The sequence below is a fragment of the Zeugodacus cucurbitae genome, chromosome 6 (genome assembly GCF_028554725.1).
Source record: "Zeugodacus cucurbitae isolate PBARC_wt_2022May chromosome 6, idZeuCucr1.2, whole genome shotgun sequence".
NCBI classification, from domain to species: Eukaryota; Metazoa; Arthropoda; class Insecta; order Diptera; family Tephritidae; genus Zeugodacus; species Zeugodacus cucurbitae.
The window spans coordinates 44999462-45019854 of NC_071671.1; the positions used below are offsets into that span (position 1 = coordinate 44999462).

General features: G+C 38.5%; 2 protein-coding genes across 11 annotated transcripts in view; one reads left to right on the forward strand and one right to left on the reverse strand.

Moving 5' to 3' along the window:
• Positions 1–7805: 7805 nt before the first annotated feature.
• Positions 7806–13989, reverse strand: LOC105209842 (uncharacterized). 4 transcript variants are annotated; one of them, XM_054235211.1, is made up of 5 exons: positions 13343–13989; positions 12985–13192; positions 9476–9970; positions 8152–9408; positions 7806–8083 (listed from the first exon to the last, which is right to left on the reverse strand). In XM_054235211.1, exons 2-5 carry the CDS (start codon positions 13171–13173, stop codon positions 7913–7915), a joined length of 2112 nt encoding a protein of 703 aa, XP_054091186.1. In that variant the 5' UTR covers positions 13174–13192; positions 13343–13989; the 3' UTR covers positions 7806–7912. The 4 variants fall into 4 exon arrangements, with proteins under 4 accessions (XP_054091186.1, XP_054091185.1, XP_054091187.1 ...); XM_054235210.1 differs by having other exon boundaries at positions 12985–13195; XM_054235212.1 differs by having other exon boundaries at positions 13861–13962.
• A 1087-nt stretch (positions 13990–15076) lies between these two features.
• The window catches only part of LOC105209843 (uncharacterized), a 34606-nt gene continuing 29289 nt past the window's right edge, over positions 15077–20393 (forward strand). For 3 of the 7 annotated variants that reach the window (XM_054235206.1, XM_054235205.1, XM_054235207.1), the window contains exons 1-2: positions 15077–15375; positions 16895–18773. In XM_054235206.1, coding sequence (XP_054091181.1) covers positions 18621–18773 — 153 coding nt within the window. In that variant the 5' untranslated portion in view covers positions 15077–15375; positions 16895–18620. Of the gene's footprint in view, positions 15567–16202; positions 16516–16894; positions 18774–20393 lie in introns of those variants that run through there. The other 4 variants (XM_054235202.1, XM_054235203.1, XM_054235201.1 and 1 more) reach the window with 4 other exon arrangements.

A 20393-nucleotide genomic window follows, 5' to 3' on the forward strand; every position in this document is an offset into this window, starting at 1 on the left:
GTAACAATAACAAAACATCTTATACACAAAACGTAATAGCAACTAACATAAGTATTGATTCTTGGTGATGAGATAGGTTCGCGTCTAATAGGCATTAATGCCTTAGATGCACAGATCCACAGCAGGCAATCGTTCTTTCATATATTTCTCTCTCAATAGCAGCTTTTTCCTCTTTGTCTTGGCTTTCTAGTTTAGTTGCTAGTGCTACTAATGTTTGTGGCGCAGTGTGCGTTGAGTCGATTATATTAGGCGAGGCAATGCGAGAAGAGACGCTAGTGTACTTTATAGTGGTAGAAGTATGGCTCAGTGTCATTAATATTACTCTTAGGTAACTAGAAATATATAAAAAATATTTTCTAATAGCATAAATTCGAATATTTGCATTTGATTTTAAAAACTCACCACCCAACTGAACTTTGATTGCATGGTCTTCTTTAAGCCACAAGCATTCTTTTCAAGTCCTTTTTTTGTCTTTTTTGGACATTCCCTTCAAGTCCTCTATTGCTTTATCATTCATTGTCATGTCGCACATTCGATCTTCTGTCATACGGCTAGAAATATGTTGAAAGTTCATTGAACCGATTATATCGTGTTTAGAAAATTTCATGATTGTCATAAATGTTGAGGGCGAAGGCGTTGTGTTTGGTGTAGATTCCGATTTGTATGGTGTGGTCATTGTAAAAGATTGAAAATTTAATATGTAAATGAAATGTCTTTAGAACATACTTGGGGAAACCTCAACGACTTTTAAGTGAGCGATCGAGAGCTCAATAACCTTTAAATTCTAACCATATTCTCGAATCGTAGTATTCTTAGTAGTATTGTCTATTTTTTTAAGCTAAAGTGGCAAATAAAGCTACAAAAACAATAAAGGGAAAAAAGTAGAAAGATCACTGCATTTACTTTAAACAAATAGAACTAGCAAAAATATCATAAATAGTTTGAGATGTGAAATACTTCAATCAGTTAAGTTAAGTCTCAAAGAAGTATTTTTCGCATATTTGTTCGAAACTTATCCCTATTACACAATACCTAACAAGGTACAACGATCCGTAATGGTTTCTGTACCCGATTTTAACAGTACATTTGCATAGTTTGTTTACCATATATGAAGTGTTTTTTTATAGCGAAGGAAATTCGTTTACGAATCTCGGGCTTAGATGTTTTACCTGGTATGTTGGACTCGAATATTAACTTAAGGTGACGTGTTAATGCTACTCCGCTATCCTCTGATTCCCCATGGTATCCGCCGTTAGGCATTACTTCGTGGGGGAAGGATTTAGCTACTGTTCTTCCTTCTGGTAGCTAAGATGTTATTACTTCTTTCATCTAGTTTTTGTCATTTGCCTTTTTTCTTTCGATGGAACGCAAGTCTTTGAGGACTTCTGTTGCAAATGTGCTGATAGCGTTCCAAGAGGCTCTTGATGACAACATTATTTCTATAACTGTCTCTGGTTGGATTCTCTGGTGTATGATATTCTCGAGTAGATCAACGTGTGGATTAAATCGTGGGCACTCAATGAAAACATGCTCCGCATCTTCAATTACTTCTGGGCAGGATGGGCACTCCGGGGAATTATTGTGCTTAAAACGGTGTAGGTAAGCCCGGAAACAACAATGTTCTGATAACATCTGCGTGAGATAATATATACATGAAGTGTGTATATATCTATACGCGTATGTATTTTAGGTAACTACCGAATAATTTCAAAACTTTTCCGATAATCACTGATATGCTTTATGATATAAACAATCATAATAAAAAATTTGCAGCTTGTGATATGGAAGCATAAAATTAACTATTAATGAAAGTTAATTTCTCACGCACTTTTAACACCCAATTTCTGTATTTATGTTTGTGTCCCAGAGTTCAACCACGAATTGTTACATAAATTAACAAAAAGGATAATATAGTTTGTTTATATAATAAGTTGCATTGGTTGGTAAAATATACATATATGTATGTATATAATATTGACATCCTACTACTCCCTTGAATACTGAAGCTTTAAGTGCTTTTAACGAGCAGTTCAAATTTATGTGACATCCTCACGTTATCTCTGTACATCAATGAGCCTAAAAAGTCTGGAGACTACCACCGACATAAAGAGTTTCGACCAGAGTTCCGTGAAATTAAGCGCTTGAATATATTTATGTATGTATGTTATTGGCGTTCAACCGTTTAGCCGGTTATAGCCAAATCGAGGAGAGCGCGCCACTCTTCTCTTTCCTTCGCAGTTCGGCGCCAGTTGGAGATTCCAAATGTAACCAGGTCGCTCTCCACCTGGTCCCTCCAACGGAGTGGAGGCCTTCCCCTTCCTCGGCTTCCTCCAGCGGGTAGAGTCGTCCCATCTGATGTTGACATCGTCCAAGCTTCTGCACCATATAGCAGGACGGGAATGATAAGCGACTTGTAGAGTTTGATTTTGGTTCGTCGAGAGAGGACTTTACTGTTCAATTGCCTACTCAGTCCAAAGTAGCACCTGTTGGCAAGAGTGATTCTGCGCTGGATTTCGAGGCTGACATTGTTGATGTTGTTGATACTGGTTCCAAGGTATAGGAAATTATCTACAACTTCAAAGTTATGACTGTCAACAGTGACGTGGGACACGAGTGCGCCGACTGTTTGCTTGATGACAGGAGATATTTCGTCTTGTCCTCATTCACCTCCAGACCCATTCGCCTCGCCTCCTTATCCATGCGGGAAAAAGCAGAACAAACGGCGCGGTTGTTGCTTCCGATGATATCAATATCATCGGCGTACGCCAGGAGCTGTACACTCTTGTAGAAGATTGTACCTTCTCTATTTAGCTCTGCAGCTCGTATTATTTTTTCCAACATCAAGTTAAAGAAGTCGCACGATAGTGAGTCACCTTGTCTGAAACCTCGCTTGGTATCGAACGGCTCGGAGAGGTCCTTCCCAATTATGACGGAGCTTTTGGTCTTGCTCAAGGTCAACTTACACAGCCGTATTAGTTTTGCGGGGATACCAAATTCAGACATCGCGGCATAAAGGCAGCTCCTTTTCGTGCTGTCGAAAGCAGCTTAAAATCGACAAAAAGGTGGTGTGTGTTGATCCTATTTTAACGGGTCTTCTCCAAGATTTGGCGCATGGTGAATATCTGGTCCATGGTGGATTTTCCAGGTCTCAAGCCACACTGATAAGGTCCAATCAGTTTGTTGACGGTGGGCTTTAGTCTTTCACAGAGTACGCTCGATAGAACCTTATAGGCTATATTTAGGAGGCTTATCCCACGGTAATTGGCACAGTTTGTGGGATCTCCCTTTTTATGGATTGGGCGGAGCACACTGAGATTCCAATCGTCAGGCATGCTTTCTTCCGACCCTATTTTGCAAAGAAGCTAATGCATACACCTTATCAGTTCTTCGCCGCCGTATTTGAATAGCTCAGCCGGTAATCTTCATCAGGCGGGTAATTGCTATTCGAATTTCTTCATGGTCGGGTAATAGAATATCTATTCCATCGTCATCGATTGGGGAATCGGGTTCACCATCTCCTGGTGTTGTACTTTCACTGCCATTCAGCAGGTCGGAGAAGTGTTCCCTCCATAATCCCAGTATGCCCTGGACATCGGTTACCAAATTACCATCTTGGTCTCTACATGAGGATGCTCCGGTCTTGAAACCTTCGTTAAGTGGCTTCATTTTTTCGTAAAATTTTCGAGCATTACCTCTGTCTGCCAGCTTCTCAAGCTCTTCGTACTCACGCATTTCGGCCTCTTTCTTTTTTTGTCTACAGATGCGTCTCGCTTCCCTCTTCAGCTCTCGGTATCTATCCCATCCCGCACGTGTTGTGATTGTTTGCAACGTTGCGAGGTAGGCAGTCTGTTTTCTCTCCGCTGCGAGACGGCATTCCTCATCGTACCAGCTTGTTTTTTGTCGTCGCCGAAACCCAATTGTTTCGGCTGCAGCGGTACGCAGTGAGTTTGAGATGCCATTCCACAGTTCCCTTATACCAAGATGCTGAGGAGTGCTCTCAGAGAGCAGGAGTGCAAGTCGAGTAGAGTATTTCGTTGCTGTCTGTTGCGATTGCAGCTTTTCGACGTCGAACCTTCCTTGTGTTTGTTGACGGGCGCTCTTTGCTGCACAGAGGCGGGTGCGTATCTTCGCTGCAACCAGATAATGGTCCGAGTCTATATTTGGTCATCGGAGCGTACGCACGTCTAAAACACTGGAGACATGTCTTCCATCTATCACAACGTGATCGATTTGGTTACGCGTGTTTCGATCAGGAGACAGCCAAGTAGCTTGGTGTATTTTCTTATGCTGGAATCTGGTACTACAGACGACCATATTTCGGGCCCCAGCGAAGTCGATCAGCCTCAGGCCGTTTGGCGATGTTTCGTCATGGAGGCTGAATTTTCCGACTGTTGTGCCAAAGACAGCTTCTTTTCCCACCCTGGCGTCAAAATCGCCAAGTACGATTTTGACATCGTGGCGGGGGCAGCGCTCGTAGGCAAATAAGCGATATGTTGAAGAACCTCGCTTTTATGCGGATTGTGGCTAGACGTTCATCCACCGGGGTGAATGCCAAGACTCAGCGACGGAGTCTCTCTCCCACCACAAATCCAACACCAAATTTGCGCTCCTTTATATCGCCGCTGTAGTAGATGTCACAAGGACCCACCTTCTTCCGTCCATGTCCCGTCCATCGCACTTCTTAGATGGCGGTGCTGTCAGTATTTAGTCGTATGAGGACATCAACCAGCTGGGCAGAGGCACCTTCCCAATTAAAGGTCCGGACATTCCAGGTGCATGCCCTTAAATCATTATCCTTAAAACGTTTGCAGGGGTCGTCATCAAAATAGGGGTTTCTCATCCGAGGCTTTCGATTTCATTGGTACTTCGTTTTTATGTGTTGGGTCCTAAACCCTACGCACAACCGCAGGATCGGGTTCGGCCACACGTTTTTGTGGCTAAGGTATACATTAAATTAAGTTGGTCCATTCTTAGCTTCGGCGACGATATTTACACTCGAGGTTGATTTATGTTACGTAGTATGAAGACAACTCACACTACTTTTAATTGCAAAGTGAGTGGTGAGAGTACAGGCAATTTTAAATAGTTTGGGATAATTGACTACGTAATCCTGGTTTGTAGCTGTGTCAACTCTCTTGGACCGAAATTCTAAATTGTCGCATTAAGATCAAAGAGATCCTTGTTTTTTACCACCAATATAGGTCATTCAATAAGTCATTTATGGTTATCATATTGAGTTTTCATGTCAGGAAAACTTCTCTTTCGAGTCAATGAAGTGCCAGAAATCTGTTGGAAATGCTATTAATCCATCGATATGTCAACTGCGACCCTACCATTTCCAACTGCTTCTACAATCGCAATTTGATATTGTTGCAAAAACACTCATATGTTAGTTGTTAATTGGCGATACTTTATGTGTCGCCACAAATTAACTGATTTCAGCCAAGCGATTAGCCCGTTAGTAACAGTTGATCCAGGAATAATTGGAATAGTCTGGCGTAAATCACCTGCTAACAGAATCCTGGCTCCACCAAAAACGTTTATCGACAATCAAGATCTTTTAAAGTATTGCGGAGTACCTCCAGCGACTTCTTGAATATTTGGAAAATCTTCGTTATAACGCTATTTTTGGCGATTTTGCCGACTGGTGTTTCATTCATTTGCAATTAGGAGTAATTTCAAGGCCGAATGTGCGTTTGTTTGCCTACTAACGGGTGCCAAGTTGCCCCTATTCCCGTTAATCTTGGTGGTGAAAATGAGTGAAATTGGTTCTGGAATTACATCAACCCTCATATACAATATATGATGATTTTCTATTGGACTTTATGGCGAATATATAGATCAAATTGTGTGTTATCTTAATAAAATTACATCAATAAATTGCGAGAGTATAAAATATTCGGTTGGACCCGAACTTAGCCTTTCCTTATTTGTTACAAATTGTTTTGGGCTATCGACACAACCTTATACAATTGAACAATATCAAAAATATTTTAACAACGCAACAATGATAACCTTCAAAATATTATTATTTTGTTTTCTCTTTTTATATTTTTCTTTTCAACTCGAATAAAATTCTCTTATTATTATCTTCCTCGCAATTTTTCCATATATACTCACTTTCTAATCTTTTTCTGGCTTTCCACGAATATTTCAAGACTAAAATTAGCCAGATCGGTTTGGCCGTTCTCGTTTTTTTGCGTTTAACTCGTGATATCTTTTGAATGGAATGTCAGAATCCAATAATTCAAAAAGTTATATAAAGGTTTTGAAGCGATCTTAAATTCAAATCGGTTCAGTAGTTTCGGAGCCTATTCGAGACAAACAAACAAAAAAACAAACATTTCCTCTTTATAATATTAGTATAGATGAGTGTAAGCACTAATGAAGACATCGAACAGAACTTTGCGTAGTATTTCAGATATTTTGAAGAAATTCAGAGGGAATATTTTTCTTATATTAGTATGCCTCCGTGCCAAAAATGGGTGAAATCGGGCTATAACTTCATCTAGCTCCCATATACCTAATATTAGGGTTTCCAACTTTCAATGGACTTGATCTACATATACTGCTATTATAAAGAGGAAAGATTTATATGTATGTTTGTAATGAATAAACTCAAAAACTACTGTGCCGATTTCAAAAATTCTTTCACCATTGGAAAATTACATTCACCGCGAGTAACATAGGCTATATTTATTGCTAGAATTTCAACTTTCTGGAAATAGTTCCCAGGTGAGGGTATCAAAAACTCCATGCTGGAGAATCTTAATCTGAAACTGAAAAATGTCTTGCAAGTCATTCCTTCACTTCGCATCGCAATCGCGTGCCAGAGAGTCGAGTAACAAGCGTTCACAGCTGCTTACTGAACAAAATTTCAAAACCTTTCAAGTACGCGCTTGAGAGTCGAGTACGGAGCGTGTGCAGCGCCTTGAAGAACAAAATATTAGAAATATACAAGCTCGCACTAGGGCGTCGAACTCTGAGCTTTCCCAACGCCTTCATAATAAGAGAGCAAGACAACGGACACCAAAAACTAGAGGTCGTAATCAAATAAATAAAATGAAATAAGTAAATTGCGAGAGTATGAAATGTTCGATCACAACCGCACTTAACCGTTCCTTACTTGTTTATCTAAAAACCTACTCTTTTTTCAAAACTACTCCATTTTGTTAATTTTTGATATTTTTCATTGTATAGGAAATACCTTCAACATTAATAACTTTTAACTTTAAATTTTCATGGCGTTCCCCAGATATATTGTGAAAATAGGCAAAATCGGTTCACAAACAAGCTAATTTCCCATTTGTATACCAGAGCTTTGAAGTTGGTCTGAATCGTTTGCTTTACAATATATAAAGTAAGCGCTAGTGAAGATATCGGATCTGAACTTTGCACGAATACTGCATTTATAGAGTGGGATCGCCTTTCTAAAAATCGTCAATCCAAGGGCTTATTAGGAAGAATAAGATGAAGGAATTAATAGAAGATCATTTATTTCTGAGTGCTATTGATACCGTAAAGTTAAGGGAGACCTTATTTTGATTTCTTGTACTTTAAATTGTACAATATTGTAATTGATAAGATCCGACTGTTCTTAGTTCGACGAAATTTTGTAGTTAGGATTAATTTATATAACGGCATTATTCATTATTCCTTCTTTAAATTTTCCACTATGTTTATCTAAAAGCCTGGAAGAAAGTCTAGATAAATGGTTGTAATAACATTTAGTGCTAGGCTCAATCCGTTTCTCGGACTAAAAGAAAAGTGTTCTATATATTTAAAGAAATAAATTTTAATAATTTATTCATCAAATAAACCCATATTTTGAATATACTGGTATTTATAAGTTCTGTCTTAAAAGATATTGATTGAAATAAAGCTGCGAATAGGTTCTGATTTGTGTCTGTTCTTAAGCCTGCGATTCATCTGGATCTTCGCCAGCATATGGGTTATCTGCCCTGTCCTTTACGCGGCGCAGCGTTATGCCCATTTTAAGTTCGGAAAGGAAGTCGTTTGCTGGCGGCTTGCGTTCGGCGCGTGGTTTCACCCCGCTGATTGTGGCTGCTTTCTGATCGACTTTCTGTGGAAGACACAAAAAACGTAACATCTTATAAAGAAATTCAAATAGCTTATAACGGCATGTTATACCTTCAATGCTACACCTTTCCGAATGCTGTCTAACAAAGCTCCACGAGCATCGCCGTTATCATTAGTTCGAGAGGTAGCAACTGTTGGTTGTCTGCTACCTTTCGCTGCAGAGTTTGGTGAGGATGGTGGTGGAGGTGGCATAGGTGCACCACTAGCAGGAGGTGGTGGCGGTGGCATAGGTGCACCATTAACAGGAGGTGGTGGCGGTGGCATCGGTGCGACATAACTGGGTGGTAGTGGCGGTGGCATTGGTACGCCATAACTGGCTGGTAGTAACGGTGGGATAGGTGCCCCACTGACGGGAGGGGGTGGCGCTGGCATTGGTATGCCGCTATTAGGAGCTGGTGGTGGTGGTGGTACAGCGACACTCATCGCAGCTATTTGTTGAGTCAGTGGTGGTGGAGGCGGCGGAGGCGTAGGTCTTACTGCGGTAGAAGCTCTTCCACCAAACAATGGTTTCAGCACTGGTTTTGGTGGTGTTGGTGGTCCAGTAAACTGTTTTCTACCACTAACACCAGAATTTCCTCCAACATCCGCGCTTGTTGTGTTAAGTTTTGGTTTATAAACTGGTTTTACAGAAGTGTTATCGATGGGTGGCACCATCGACACCTTAGATGTCGGCGGCGTTCTACAACCGGCAATCGTTCTTTCATATATTTCTCTCTCAATAGCAGTTTCCTCAGTCTCCCATTCGTCGAGGCTGTATAAGCTCTGGTTGGAATGATAAATAACCGATGATTTTTGCTTGTTTGCCGTGACTTGAGCTGGTGGCGGCGGCTGCAGTGGTGCATCGGTTATTGTTTTCGGTTTCACAGCGGCTGGAGGAGGTGGTGGTGGTTGCCTTAAAGTCTGCCTCGGTTGCATGGCAGGCTGACGCGATTTTGCTTCCACTTCAGTCGAGTTGCTGTAAATATCTTCGATCGATGGGAAATCTGAAGGATCGGCGAAACGTCCGGCTAAAAAGTTTAAGCTGGACAGCGTATTTGCGGCAGATTTTGGCAGCGTGTTCGCATTTTGGGGTGGTGGAGATGGCGGCACCACTTCTGACGTTGCTTGTTGGTAAGTTGTTGGCGCATGTGTTAAAACTGAGGATGTTGGTGGGGGTGGTGGTGGAGGGGGCGCATGCATGGACTTCCTCGGACGTGAGGAGAACCTCGGCGAGCCGGTTACTATATACTCAGTGCCAGTGGACACAGTAGCGTACTTTATATTGGGAGAAGCTTGGCTTGCTGTACCATTAACAATGCGCTTAGGTGGCTGGAAAGACGAAAAAATATTTTTATTCATTTTATAATAAAGAAACTTTGAATTTTGAAATACTTACCATCCAACTGAACTTTGATTGCACGATATTTTTTATGATATCCTGTTTGCGCATGCCCTTCAAATCCTCTTCCGTTATACCACGTTCCAGCATATACTTTCTCAATACATTATCATTCATTGTCATGGTAAGATCGAATGCATTGCGCGTCCGATCGCGTGTCATATCGCCAGATACGTGTTGAAAGTTTATCGGACCGCTTATCTCGTACTTGGAACCTTTCATGCTTCTCACAAATGTTGAGGGTGAAGGCGGTGTGGGTGGTGTTGGTTCGAATCGACGCGGTACAATAGGACTACTTTTTTCCAAGCTTTTTAAGCTGTTGCTTGAAGAAGATGCGCTCATAGTGGCGTAGTTAAGAGTTGTTGGTGGTGGAGTCGCATTGTTGTTGCTCGCGGCGGTGATATTCCGTAAAGGCGGTGGTGGTGGTGAACGAAGAGTAGTAGTTGGGGTTGTTGGTAAATTGTATGGTGATGGCGAGGTCATAGTGGATGGCTGAAAATTTAAATGAGAATCTTTAGAAATTACTTTATTAACCGTTTGGATCGGTAAGTTAATACAAGGATATTTCAGACGTTCTCTAAAAAGCAAGGCCTTGCTCGAATATTTACGAAGCTTTCCAATCTTTCGCTATTACATAATAACTTAGTTACAATGACCTCTCGCAAATAAGTGTTATGCCCGCAATTATCACAGCATATTTACATAATTTATTTACAGTATCTGAAGTGTGTACATATGTACCCATGTATTATATGTAACTACCGAATAATTTCGAAGCTTTTTCCGATAATCACTGATATGCATAATGATATATACAATCATAATAAAAATTTATCAGTTTGTGATATGGAAGCATAAAGTGAATAATTATTAATAAAAAGTTGGCTATAATTATAGTTCTCTCGTACTGTTAACGCATAATCTCTTAACATATGTTTGTGTCCCAGAGTTCAGTTTCCAACCGCAAACTGTTCCATAAATGAACAAAAAAGAAATAGAACAATAAAAAGTGATCTCATCCAACTTTCTCGAATGAACGAAGACTATTGCTGATATGAAGTATTGTGACCAGAGTTCGAAGATATCGAGCTCTTGACTATATCCCTCAAAAAAAGCCGGATAGAGTTAAGATACGAAGCATTCAGAGCAAATCGAGGACAAAGCAAGTAAATTCAGACGAAGTAAATGAATCTCATGTCTCAAGAACTAATTTTCTTATTCCGTTGGAATCGATAAAGTCGCCGTATCATTGTCAAAGACATTATTGGAATTCAAAGAGCGCGTGGAAACACATTGAAAATTTTAGCAAGGCTAATTGTTGTTGTTGTGATTGGCGTTGCAACCGTTTAGCCGGTTATAGCCGAATCGACGATAGTGCGCCACCTGTCTCTCTCCTTCGCAGTTCGGCGCCAGTTGGAGATCCCAAGTGTAACCAGGTCGCTCTCCACCTGGTCCCTCCAACGGAGTGGAGGCCTTCCCCTTCCTCGGCTTCCTCCGGCGGGTACTGCATCGAACACTTTCAGGGCTGGAGTGTTTTCGTCCATTCGGACAACATGACCTAGCCAGCGTAGCCGCTGTCTTTTTATTCGCTGAACTATGTCAATGTCGTCGTATAACTCGTACAGCTCATCGTTCCATCGTCTGCGGTATTCGCCGTTGCCAATGTTCTGAGGACCATAAATCTTGCGCAAAATTTTCCTCTCGAAAACTCCTAGTGTCGTCTCATCTGATGTTGACATCGTCCAAGCTTCTGCACCGTAAAGCAGGACGGGAATGATAAGCGACTTGTAGAGCTTGATTTTGGTTCGTCGAGAGAGGACTTTACTGTTCAATTGCCTACTCAGTCCAAAGTAGCACCTGTTGGCAAGAGTTATTCTGCGCTGGATTTCGAGGCTGACATTGTTCGTGTTGTTGATGCTGGTTCCCAGGTATACGAAATTATCTACGACCTCGAAGTTATGACTGTCAACAGTGACGTGGGAGCCAAGACGCGAATGCGCCGACTGTTTGTTTGATGACAGGAGATATTTCGTCTTGTCCTCATTCACCTCCAGACCCATTCGCTTCGCCTCCTTATCCATGCGGGAAAAAGCAGAACAAACGGCGCGGTTGTTGCTTCCGATGATATCAATAGCTGTACACTCTTGTAGAAGATTGTACCTTCTCGGTTTAGCTCTGCAGCTCTTATAATTTTTTCCAGCATCAGGTTAAAGAAGTCGCACGATAGTGAGTCACCTTGTCTGAAACCTCGTTTGGTATCGAACGGCTCGGAGAGGTCCTTCCCAATCATGACGGAGCTTTTGGTGTTGCTCAACGTCAATTTACACAGCCGTATTAGTTTTGCGGGGATACCAAATTCAGACATCGCGGCGTAAAGGCAACTCCTTTTCGTGCTGTCGAAAGCAGCTTTAAAATCGACAAAAAGGTGGTGTGTGTCGATCCTCTTTTCTCGGGTCTTTTCCAAGATTTGGCGCATGGTGAATATCTGGTCAGTTGTCGATTTTCCAGGTCTAAAGCCACACTGATAAGGTCCAATCAGTTTGTTGGCGGTGGGCTTTAGTCTTTCACACAATACGCTCGATAGAACCTTGTATGCGATATTTAGGAGGCTGATCCCACGGTAGGTATTAGCAAGGCTAATACATCCTGTAAAAACAATATACTGACAGACAGGAAGAGATCATAATTGGAAAGAACGATACATATTTTAAGATGGAAGGGTATCGTGAAAGGGTACAAGCGATTCGGTAAGTGTTGTCCTGAAAATTAGAAAACCACCTTTTGCAATCAACTAAACTAGTAATTTAATATCTAAATCATTATTGAATTTCCTTCCGACTGTGAGAAGTTTCAGGTAGCAATAAAACTATAAATAATACATACTATAAATTATCATCTATTAAAACACAATACCGAGATAATTTGCGCATACCCTGTTCAATCTACAAAATGTGCTATCCCAAAACTATTACTTGGAATTTGCTGACAAATTTAATATATAAGTTTAAAACCCACCGATTACGAGTCGATTGGATCGTATTGATGGAAAATCTCAGGAAGTTTGCGCTTGTCCAGAAATTTAAAAAGGAGACTAACCCTGGTCCACTTATTGCAAAGCAGAAGATATACTATCTCTTTATTGGAGTCTACGAAATAATCTCCTTATCGATTAGAGAGCCAACCAAGAAGAAGACATTCTTTTAACGGCAATATAATGATAAAATAATTTTAACATTAACAAAGATTTTGTTTTCATACTTTAACAGCATTATTATTAAAAGCAGCGTCCCATAAAAATATATTATCTTATTCGAAATAAACGTTTCTCAACTACACACAATTCCTTTCTTAGTCTCTAGCGACAATATGTTGGTCCCAACAATAAAGCGTTGATAACAGTTCAAGAGCCAATACTTAACTAAAGATCAATGGATCTCACTCAAAAGAATACTAAAAATCCGCATCTAATTACTTATTAATCATTAAAGTACATCTCTAATTATTACCATCCAATATCCAGGCATTTTGTTGCTCTTAATAATATCGTATATGAAGGCGCGTCGCTGCTCAGGGGTCAAGTACTCAATCTCATCGGATAATCCCGCTTTACGCAAATACAAACGTAAGGTCTCGTCTTCGCCGATGCCATCGAGTGCGAAAGTTCGTTTGAATTCTACAGACTCGGTGCCATCCATGTATTGGAAATCGTTTGGGCTACTAATGAAATTGTTATTCATATTCGTTTACGCCAATCAAAAATGTTTCAAGGAAAAATTTAAAGTATATGTATGCACAGACATATACAAAAACAAACATGTACAATAGTGGTCTCCAATTTGCCTTAAGTGGGTGTTGGGTATTTACCATAAGACTTAAATGATAAATGGAGTTATGTAGTCATTTGAGTACACACAAAACAAAGTATATAAACATTAGCTTTGTGAAAAGTGGTAAGCCTACGAAAATTTCTACAGTTTATTGATAAGGCTTTTATCAGCGCAAAATTAATTTACGATGAGTGGATTCGCATAACTGCTTATGGTGATTCACTTTGATTAGACATATTCACTGCCTTTGTTTTATTTGCTTTTAGACATTTTTTCTTTAAGAAAATTAAATTTAAATTTTTTTTTTTCACAAAAATACTGCTAACTTTTCGAAGATTTTGTTCAGAAACCCATTTTGAGGTTAAGTTATAAAATAGTTTGTCTAAATTTAAAGATGTTGAATTGTATTTTTATTATTGACGGTAGTTTGATTTATTCAAAAATCTTGTTTATTAAACAAATAAATAATCGATTGCTACATCGTAATCGATAACATTAACCGTCAAACTTTTAAATTGGCACAATTCGAAGCATTAAGACATTATAAGTTTTAACCGTTATGTATGAGACATTGCAAATTTTAACCGTTATATACGTCCCACTATAAAATCACCAAACTATCTGCATACACCACGAACGCGTAATATCGACTGACTGCCAATTTCAGTTAAAAATATTACCAACATTCCGTCCATTAATTCAAAAAATGTCGTTAGTTATCAATTCTTCAATTTCTAATCTCAATTCTCTAGCATTTATACCGCTATTGTTAGTGTTTGTATTTGTATAGCTTGCAGTATTATCTAGCTACGTGTTGTTTTACCTTTTTTATTTACTCGTACCATTTTTGCACAGGTGAGTTTTCTTATCAGTGCCGATGTTGGAGCAGTTTAATACTTCTCCACCCTTGTCTTATCTGAGTTATGAAAATAATAATAACAATGAGACAATTGAGCATATGTATCTGAGAATAGTGCTGAATAAGAGACTCGCAAATTGATTTCATATTGAAAACGTTAAATTTAAATGAAACAGTTAAACCATTAATGCAGTTTTATGGTATTCATATTATTACGGTAGTATTCAAACATACATATGTGTTAGAACTTAACGTAGATAAGTCGGTCTTTATAAAAATTCATGAGTTTCGGCAGTTGGTTCACTTGAGGGCGTACAATTTTTCCAATAGGTGGCGCTGAAGATTATTATAACAGTAAATAATTTGTGTTAAAATCTGTATAACATTTCAGCAGCTTCAATTATTCTATATAAGAGTTAAATTACATAAAAAAACTATATGAAAATAGAAAATGAGCGCAATAAAGATATTATTTTTTTCGCAAATGTTTCGATTTAATAGAAAGAAGTAATAAAAGTTGACGAAATATTAACAAACCACCAATTAACAATAATGTTGCAAGATACTGCTTATACGTTTTGTGATATTACTTAACAATGATAAATAAACAATTTATAATTATTATACAGACAAATGTTGAAGAATTACATTTATTTTATTTAATTTCTTGCGAATATTTTAGTACAATTACTAAAAATGATAATTGAAATTATTTACTAATTGGGTATACCCTGTACTTGAACACACTCGCATGCGCTGAATATATGATTTCGAATATGCGCTACTAGAAGGAAATGCCAACAAGCAATATTTTTAAAGAATTTTGTGCTTAAACTGCATTGACACTTCAAAAACATTATTCCAATAATTATTTGAAAATTTTGTCGATTTTTCTATGCATTCGCATATAATTTTGACTATGTTTTATGCCCTGCAACGAGTTGTTTTAATTTTTGTTATTTCGCCAGTAGCACTACAACTCCGAAAGCATTCGGAAACATTTTAGCCGAGCCGCCATTACGTTCAGTGAAGAACGTGCCCCTGTGAAAAACTCGTGTCGTTGCACAATTGGCAACGAATTTTAACGCAAAAAGTGGAAATTATTTCCAAAATCTAATAGAAATTTACAATTAAAGATTACGCGTAGTGTTTCGCATATAAAATATGTGAAAGTAGCGGAGTTTAAGTGCAGAAAATACGTTGTGAAAAAAGTATGAATTAATCGAATTTGATCGATTTTGGTGAAAAAAATTTTCATGGTGCTCGCCATTTACCCGACCCGAAAAATAATGGTCATCTCACTTGCTTCTCGCTCGCTCACATATCATCCCGCTGAGGTGTGAACGAGAGGTCGGTAGTGAATACGATTATATGGCGCATATTGCGTTTCGTGTTGGCACGGGTGTGTTTGTGTGTGCACGAAGTGTGCTTAACCCAGCTATCTGGTTCGGGATTTTTTGTTTTTGTAAGAGATGGATGGCTGGAGGCGTAGTGTACAACCGATAAGATAGAAGCGAACATGAAATTGCCAGTACGTCGTAATACATTACGATGCTGGTAGTAGTGGTAGGGTGAATGTAGCAGTGTGTGTAACGGTCGCTGGAAAGCGTGCGCGGAGCAATGTTTTTTCGAAAATTCGGATCTAGGAGCGAGTAGGTGCGCTGAATATATAGTTTTCGGAAAGAATCGAACGCGTAACACGCGTGTGCGAAAAAGAGTTGAAAATAGTGTGTATATTTAATGATTCGGAGTAAAGCAACGTGCTCGGTTCGGTCGTTGTCGTTTATTGTAGCATGTTTTTGTGTTTTCTGCTTTGGCTCTGTTCGACTTTTCTATACATTTGTATAGCATCGGCTTTGTGGGCTTAAGTGTAAATGCGATAACAACAGGCGCTATCGGGCATATTCCATACATATTTTCCTTGTCGTTTAGCGCGAACGCTGCCGAGAACATCGTCGACGACTAGTCTTCCGCCATTATGGCTTTTATGCCAAAACCACGCTTTTCTGCAAAATCGTAAATTTTCTTCGTAAATTGTGTTAAATATTTAAGTGTTCAAAGTTTTAAGTGGTGTTAAAATGAGTTTTTGTAATATAAGCAATGCTTTTCAGTCATCGTTTAATGAATTATTCCATATTTAAGTGCATAAAATATTGATGGAAGTCATTTATTTTTTTGCGTTGTGGTGCCCTTTTTCTTTAGTTTCCGTGTTTTTTCGGCGTTGTATTAATGCAGAGGGAGCATTTGTGAATTCGCCGGGTAGTATTTGTTTTGTACGAATTCGCCGTAACGATTCGTGCAGCGTCGTGATAATCCCGCCCGGTTGTGCCTGCGCTTGCGAAGCAGTTTGTGTATGTAAAAAATGTTGCAACCACTTTTTTGTTTATCTAGTTTAAAAAATGCGGGAAAGTTTATCTGACTACCTGAATGCCGTCTCCAGCCCTTTATATAATAGTCAATAAAATGAGTTTATGCATTTCTTAAAACGCATTTTAAAAGAATGTAAACAAAAAAATAAAGTGCAAACGTGACAAAAATTAGTTTTAAAAAATGATCCCATTATTTTAAAATTTCCTTTGACCCTACGTTCTTATGCAGCTGTCATTTCAATTCGCCGTGAAATTGATACAAAGCATAAAAGAAAACGTACACAACAACAAACAGTTGTATAAATAATATAGTATTTTAAATATAAATAATAAATTTAATATTAATAATTTTTTAATGCAGATATTAATTTGAACTAAAATTATGCAATAATTGTAAAAGTTATAATGGAGGAGAAAATTATAAAGAATAAATAAATAAAAAAAGCAGATAAAATCGCCGGAAGGAGAAACCGGAGACGAGTTTGAAAATCAGCACATCCAGCAGTAAACAACAGCAAGAGCTTTAGCAGAAAAGTCGCAACAAACTCAAATTCGACGACAGCAAAGACATTGTGTGTATAAAAAAACAGAAACGTGTTCGTGTGATAATAATATTTAAATAATAGTGTAAGAGAACTACAATGTTGCAATGAAATGTGCAAAAGTCATCAACGTAATTATGCCAATTCATTTGATTTCTTCGATTTCAACTTGAAAAATGTCGTCGATTCCACTGCACCGCTCGTCGTTGTCGTTGCTACCACCGCAGTGCTGTAATTGCAATAACTTTCTCGCCTACATTTTGTTGTTGATATCAACGCTGTTGTCCACGCTATACGGAAATTCTTACAGCGTCAGCAAGAAAACTATCAATAACAACAAATCTTGCCCTAACCATCAACATCATTACAAGAAAAGCAGCAATAGCAATTTCGCTATAAATAATCATTGTTGCAATTTTAAGTCAAAACTAAAATCCACCAACCCAAAATATCCTCTTGGTTGCACTAACTACAACGCAACTAAATCAGCTGTGTGTACTGGAGCGGTAACGAAAGAAAATCTTATTGATAACAGCAATCGTCACAGTTCCGATACATATATTGTCACTCCCCTCAAAACAACTGATCAACACAGCGACTGCAATAATAATAGTATCAATAGTTGGGAAAGTAATAGAAAGAGTAGTTCTTCAGCAACCACTACTGACCGACGTTTACTGCAACCGCAGTTGGAAAAACAACAGACGTTTCATAAAGAAAGGGAATATTGTTGGTTTGCGAAAGGCGATAACAATAATTATCGAATTAGCACTAACAACAACCGAAGCAGCGTCAACAACGATTGCAGCAGTCCGCAAGGCGCGTTATTTATTCTCTCAAATACTAACATCTACACTTGGCGACCTAGTGTAACTAGCACAATAAAAGTTGCAAAAACAGAAGCTGTAGCGGTGGTAATAATACCGACTTTTGTGGATCTCACGCATCTCTTCTTGCATCCTACATTTACACCCCATAATATTTGCAAAGACAGCTCCTTTACCTCGAAGCACCTGCTTAATAACGACAAGAAGCCGTTTTCCACCTCTTCATCACAGAGGCTATTTAGTAGCAGTTTAACGCCGCTGCTGCAGGACAAGCAGCAGTCGACGCATTCCAACATAAAATTAGACTTATCGTCGACGTTACACGTTTTTGTGCAACAACGAAAGTCAACGTCACAATCGCGAAAGCAACAGCATTTGCTTGTTGACGTGAAAAAAGTACGCTTAAATTAGATTAATTCAAAGAAAGGAGAGGATAATAGAAAGCGGAGAGCTCTTAAATTCATAAGAACAAACTACATTATCAGAGCAGGCAAGCTCATCAACAACATAAAAGATCATTAATAATCCAAACCATAAAACGTAACTCTATCGATCAGCTGTTTTTGACATAAACAAGTTGACTACTAACGAGGCGTGCGTTTGAGTAGAAGAGTGTAAAAAGAGTCAAGAAACGTAATAAAAGTAAAAAACCAGTAACCACCGTTGCATTACTACATTACATACTCACACATCCGAACATCGTTTTAATATCATCATCATGTCGAAATTGTCATTTCGAGCGCGTGCGCTCGATCCCTCCAAGCAGATGCCCATCTACTTGGCAGAGGAACTGCCTGATTTGCCTGAATATTCGGCTATAAATCGCGCTGTGCCACAAATGCCCAGTGGCATGGAGAAGGAAGAGGAGTCGGTAAGCTTACAAGATTACAATTCCGATATCAAAATGAAACAGTTCTGTATAATATAATTGTTTTTAAGGGGTGAAGAGAAAAGTTAGTAAACAAATTTGATGCGAATAACCGAATTTAAAAGAAAAATAAAAATTGATAATCTTCAATTGCAAGCTCACTTGTATAACAATTAATGTACATACGTAAGCTCTGTGTGGGTTAGTGTGTATGTCGTATTAATTTTATTCGTCGCAATATGAGCATTATACATTAGTCAGCAAATAACAAAAATGACTGAATGTTTTTGTTTTCACATTTGCGTGTTTGTTATACAGTTTTCGCTATTCCTTTCAATATACCTTAGCAATTATTACGCCTTAAACTTAACTGTTTTTATATGTTCAATATACATATTTTACACATTGTGCTATGGATATACATATGTACGTGTAACAGAAAGTTAGGTTAGGCATATCGATGACCTGCTGTTAAACAGGTAATTTTTTCGTTATTATATTTCATTACATTTCCTCCTATAAGATTTAACATATGCCTGCTTTATAGGTGTCTTTTTATGCATAAACATACATACAAATATGTATGTATTGTACGGCAGGTAAACACCTAATAATGCCTTTGCTCATTTTACAGGTAGAATTTCCTGAGTGATTATAAGTAAATATGGTGTATACGTAGGAATGTGGTTGCCTTACTTGGTAATTACCAACACATTTTTCCATGGAATATGTCATTTGCATACTTGAAATAAAATGTTTTGATTTCCAAATAATAAATTACATATAAAGCAATACTGATATATCCACATCATTATGGTGAAAAAAATATCTCTCCAAATATTTAAATATTATTAAACATGAAATCAAATAAATATTAACTACTACCCATAGCAAATTATAAAATAAGTTTAGTATATTGGGGATAAAACATCTAACTTCGGTCAATAATACAACTAGCAACCGAGTAGCAATAGAACTACTGTCCATTAAATCAGAAACAGACGCATCGAACCGCAGCCAAATGCTGGGAATACTAAACAGTCCACATACACACTCATGCATAAATAAACTCTGACTCACACTTCAGCTGACAATACAGTCACACTTTGTAAAGCAAACATCTTTCTGAAATTAAGCGCAAAGATGTGGGAATAGTGGTACACTGCCTGCAGCTGTAGGATTTCTTGTACACCACTGTATTGCTTTCGTACGGTTATACAATTGTTGTAGTCATGGCGCTGTGAAAGTTGCTGTTGTTGCTGATAGCAACCTTTCAATAACGTCTTCCTCCCTTCGCTTCGTTTTAAACGGATAAAAGTGGTTTTTGTGCGAATGATTTTCTTTTGTATATCTCGTATTGATGTAATTGTAATTTGCCCACATTTTTTTAGTTAAGGCTTAACGCACACTGATTCTGTAAGTAATTCTAGTAGAGTTGATATATATGCGTTGAATTTGTTAAGAACGAAAAGTAGCCGTTAAGAAAGTATTACACATGGAGAAACATATCATTATTTAGTTTTTACTTTAGTTAAAATTTCAATTTGAAACATTGCTCAACTCAAAATCGTTTTTTGGCCGTTGTTGTCATAAGCGAAACCAAATCCGCTTAGGTCCTGTCTG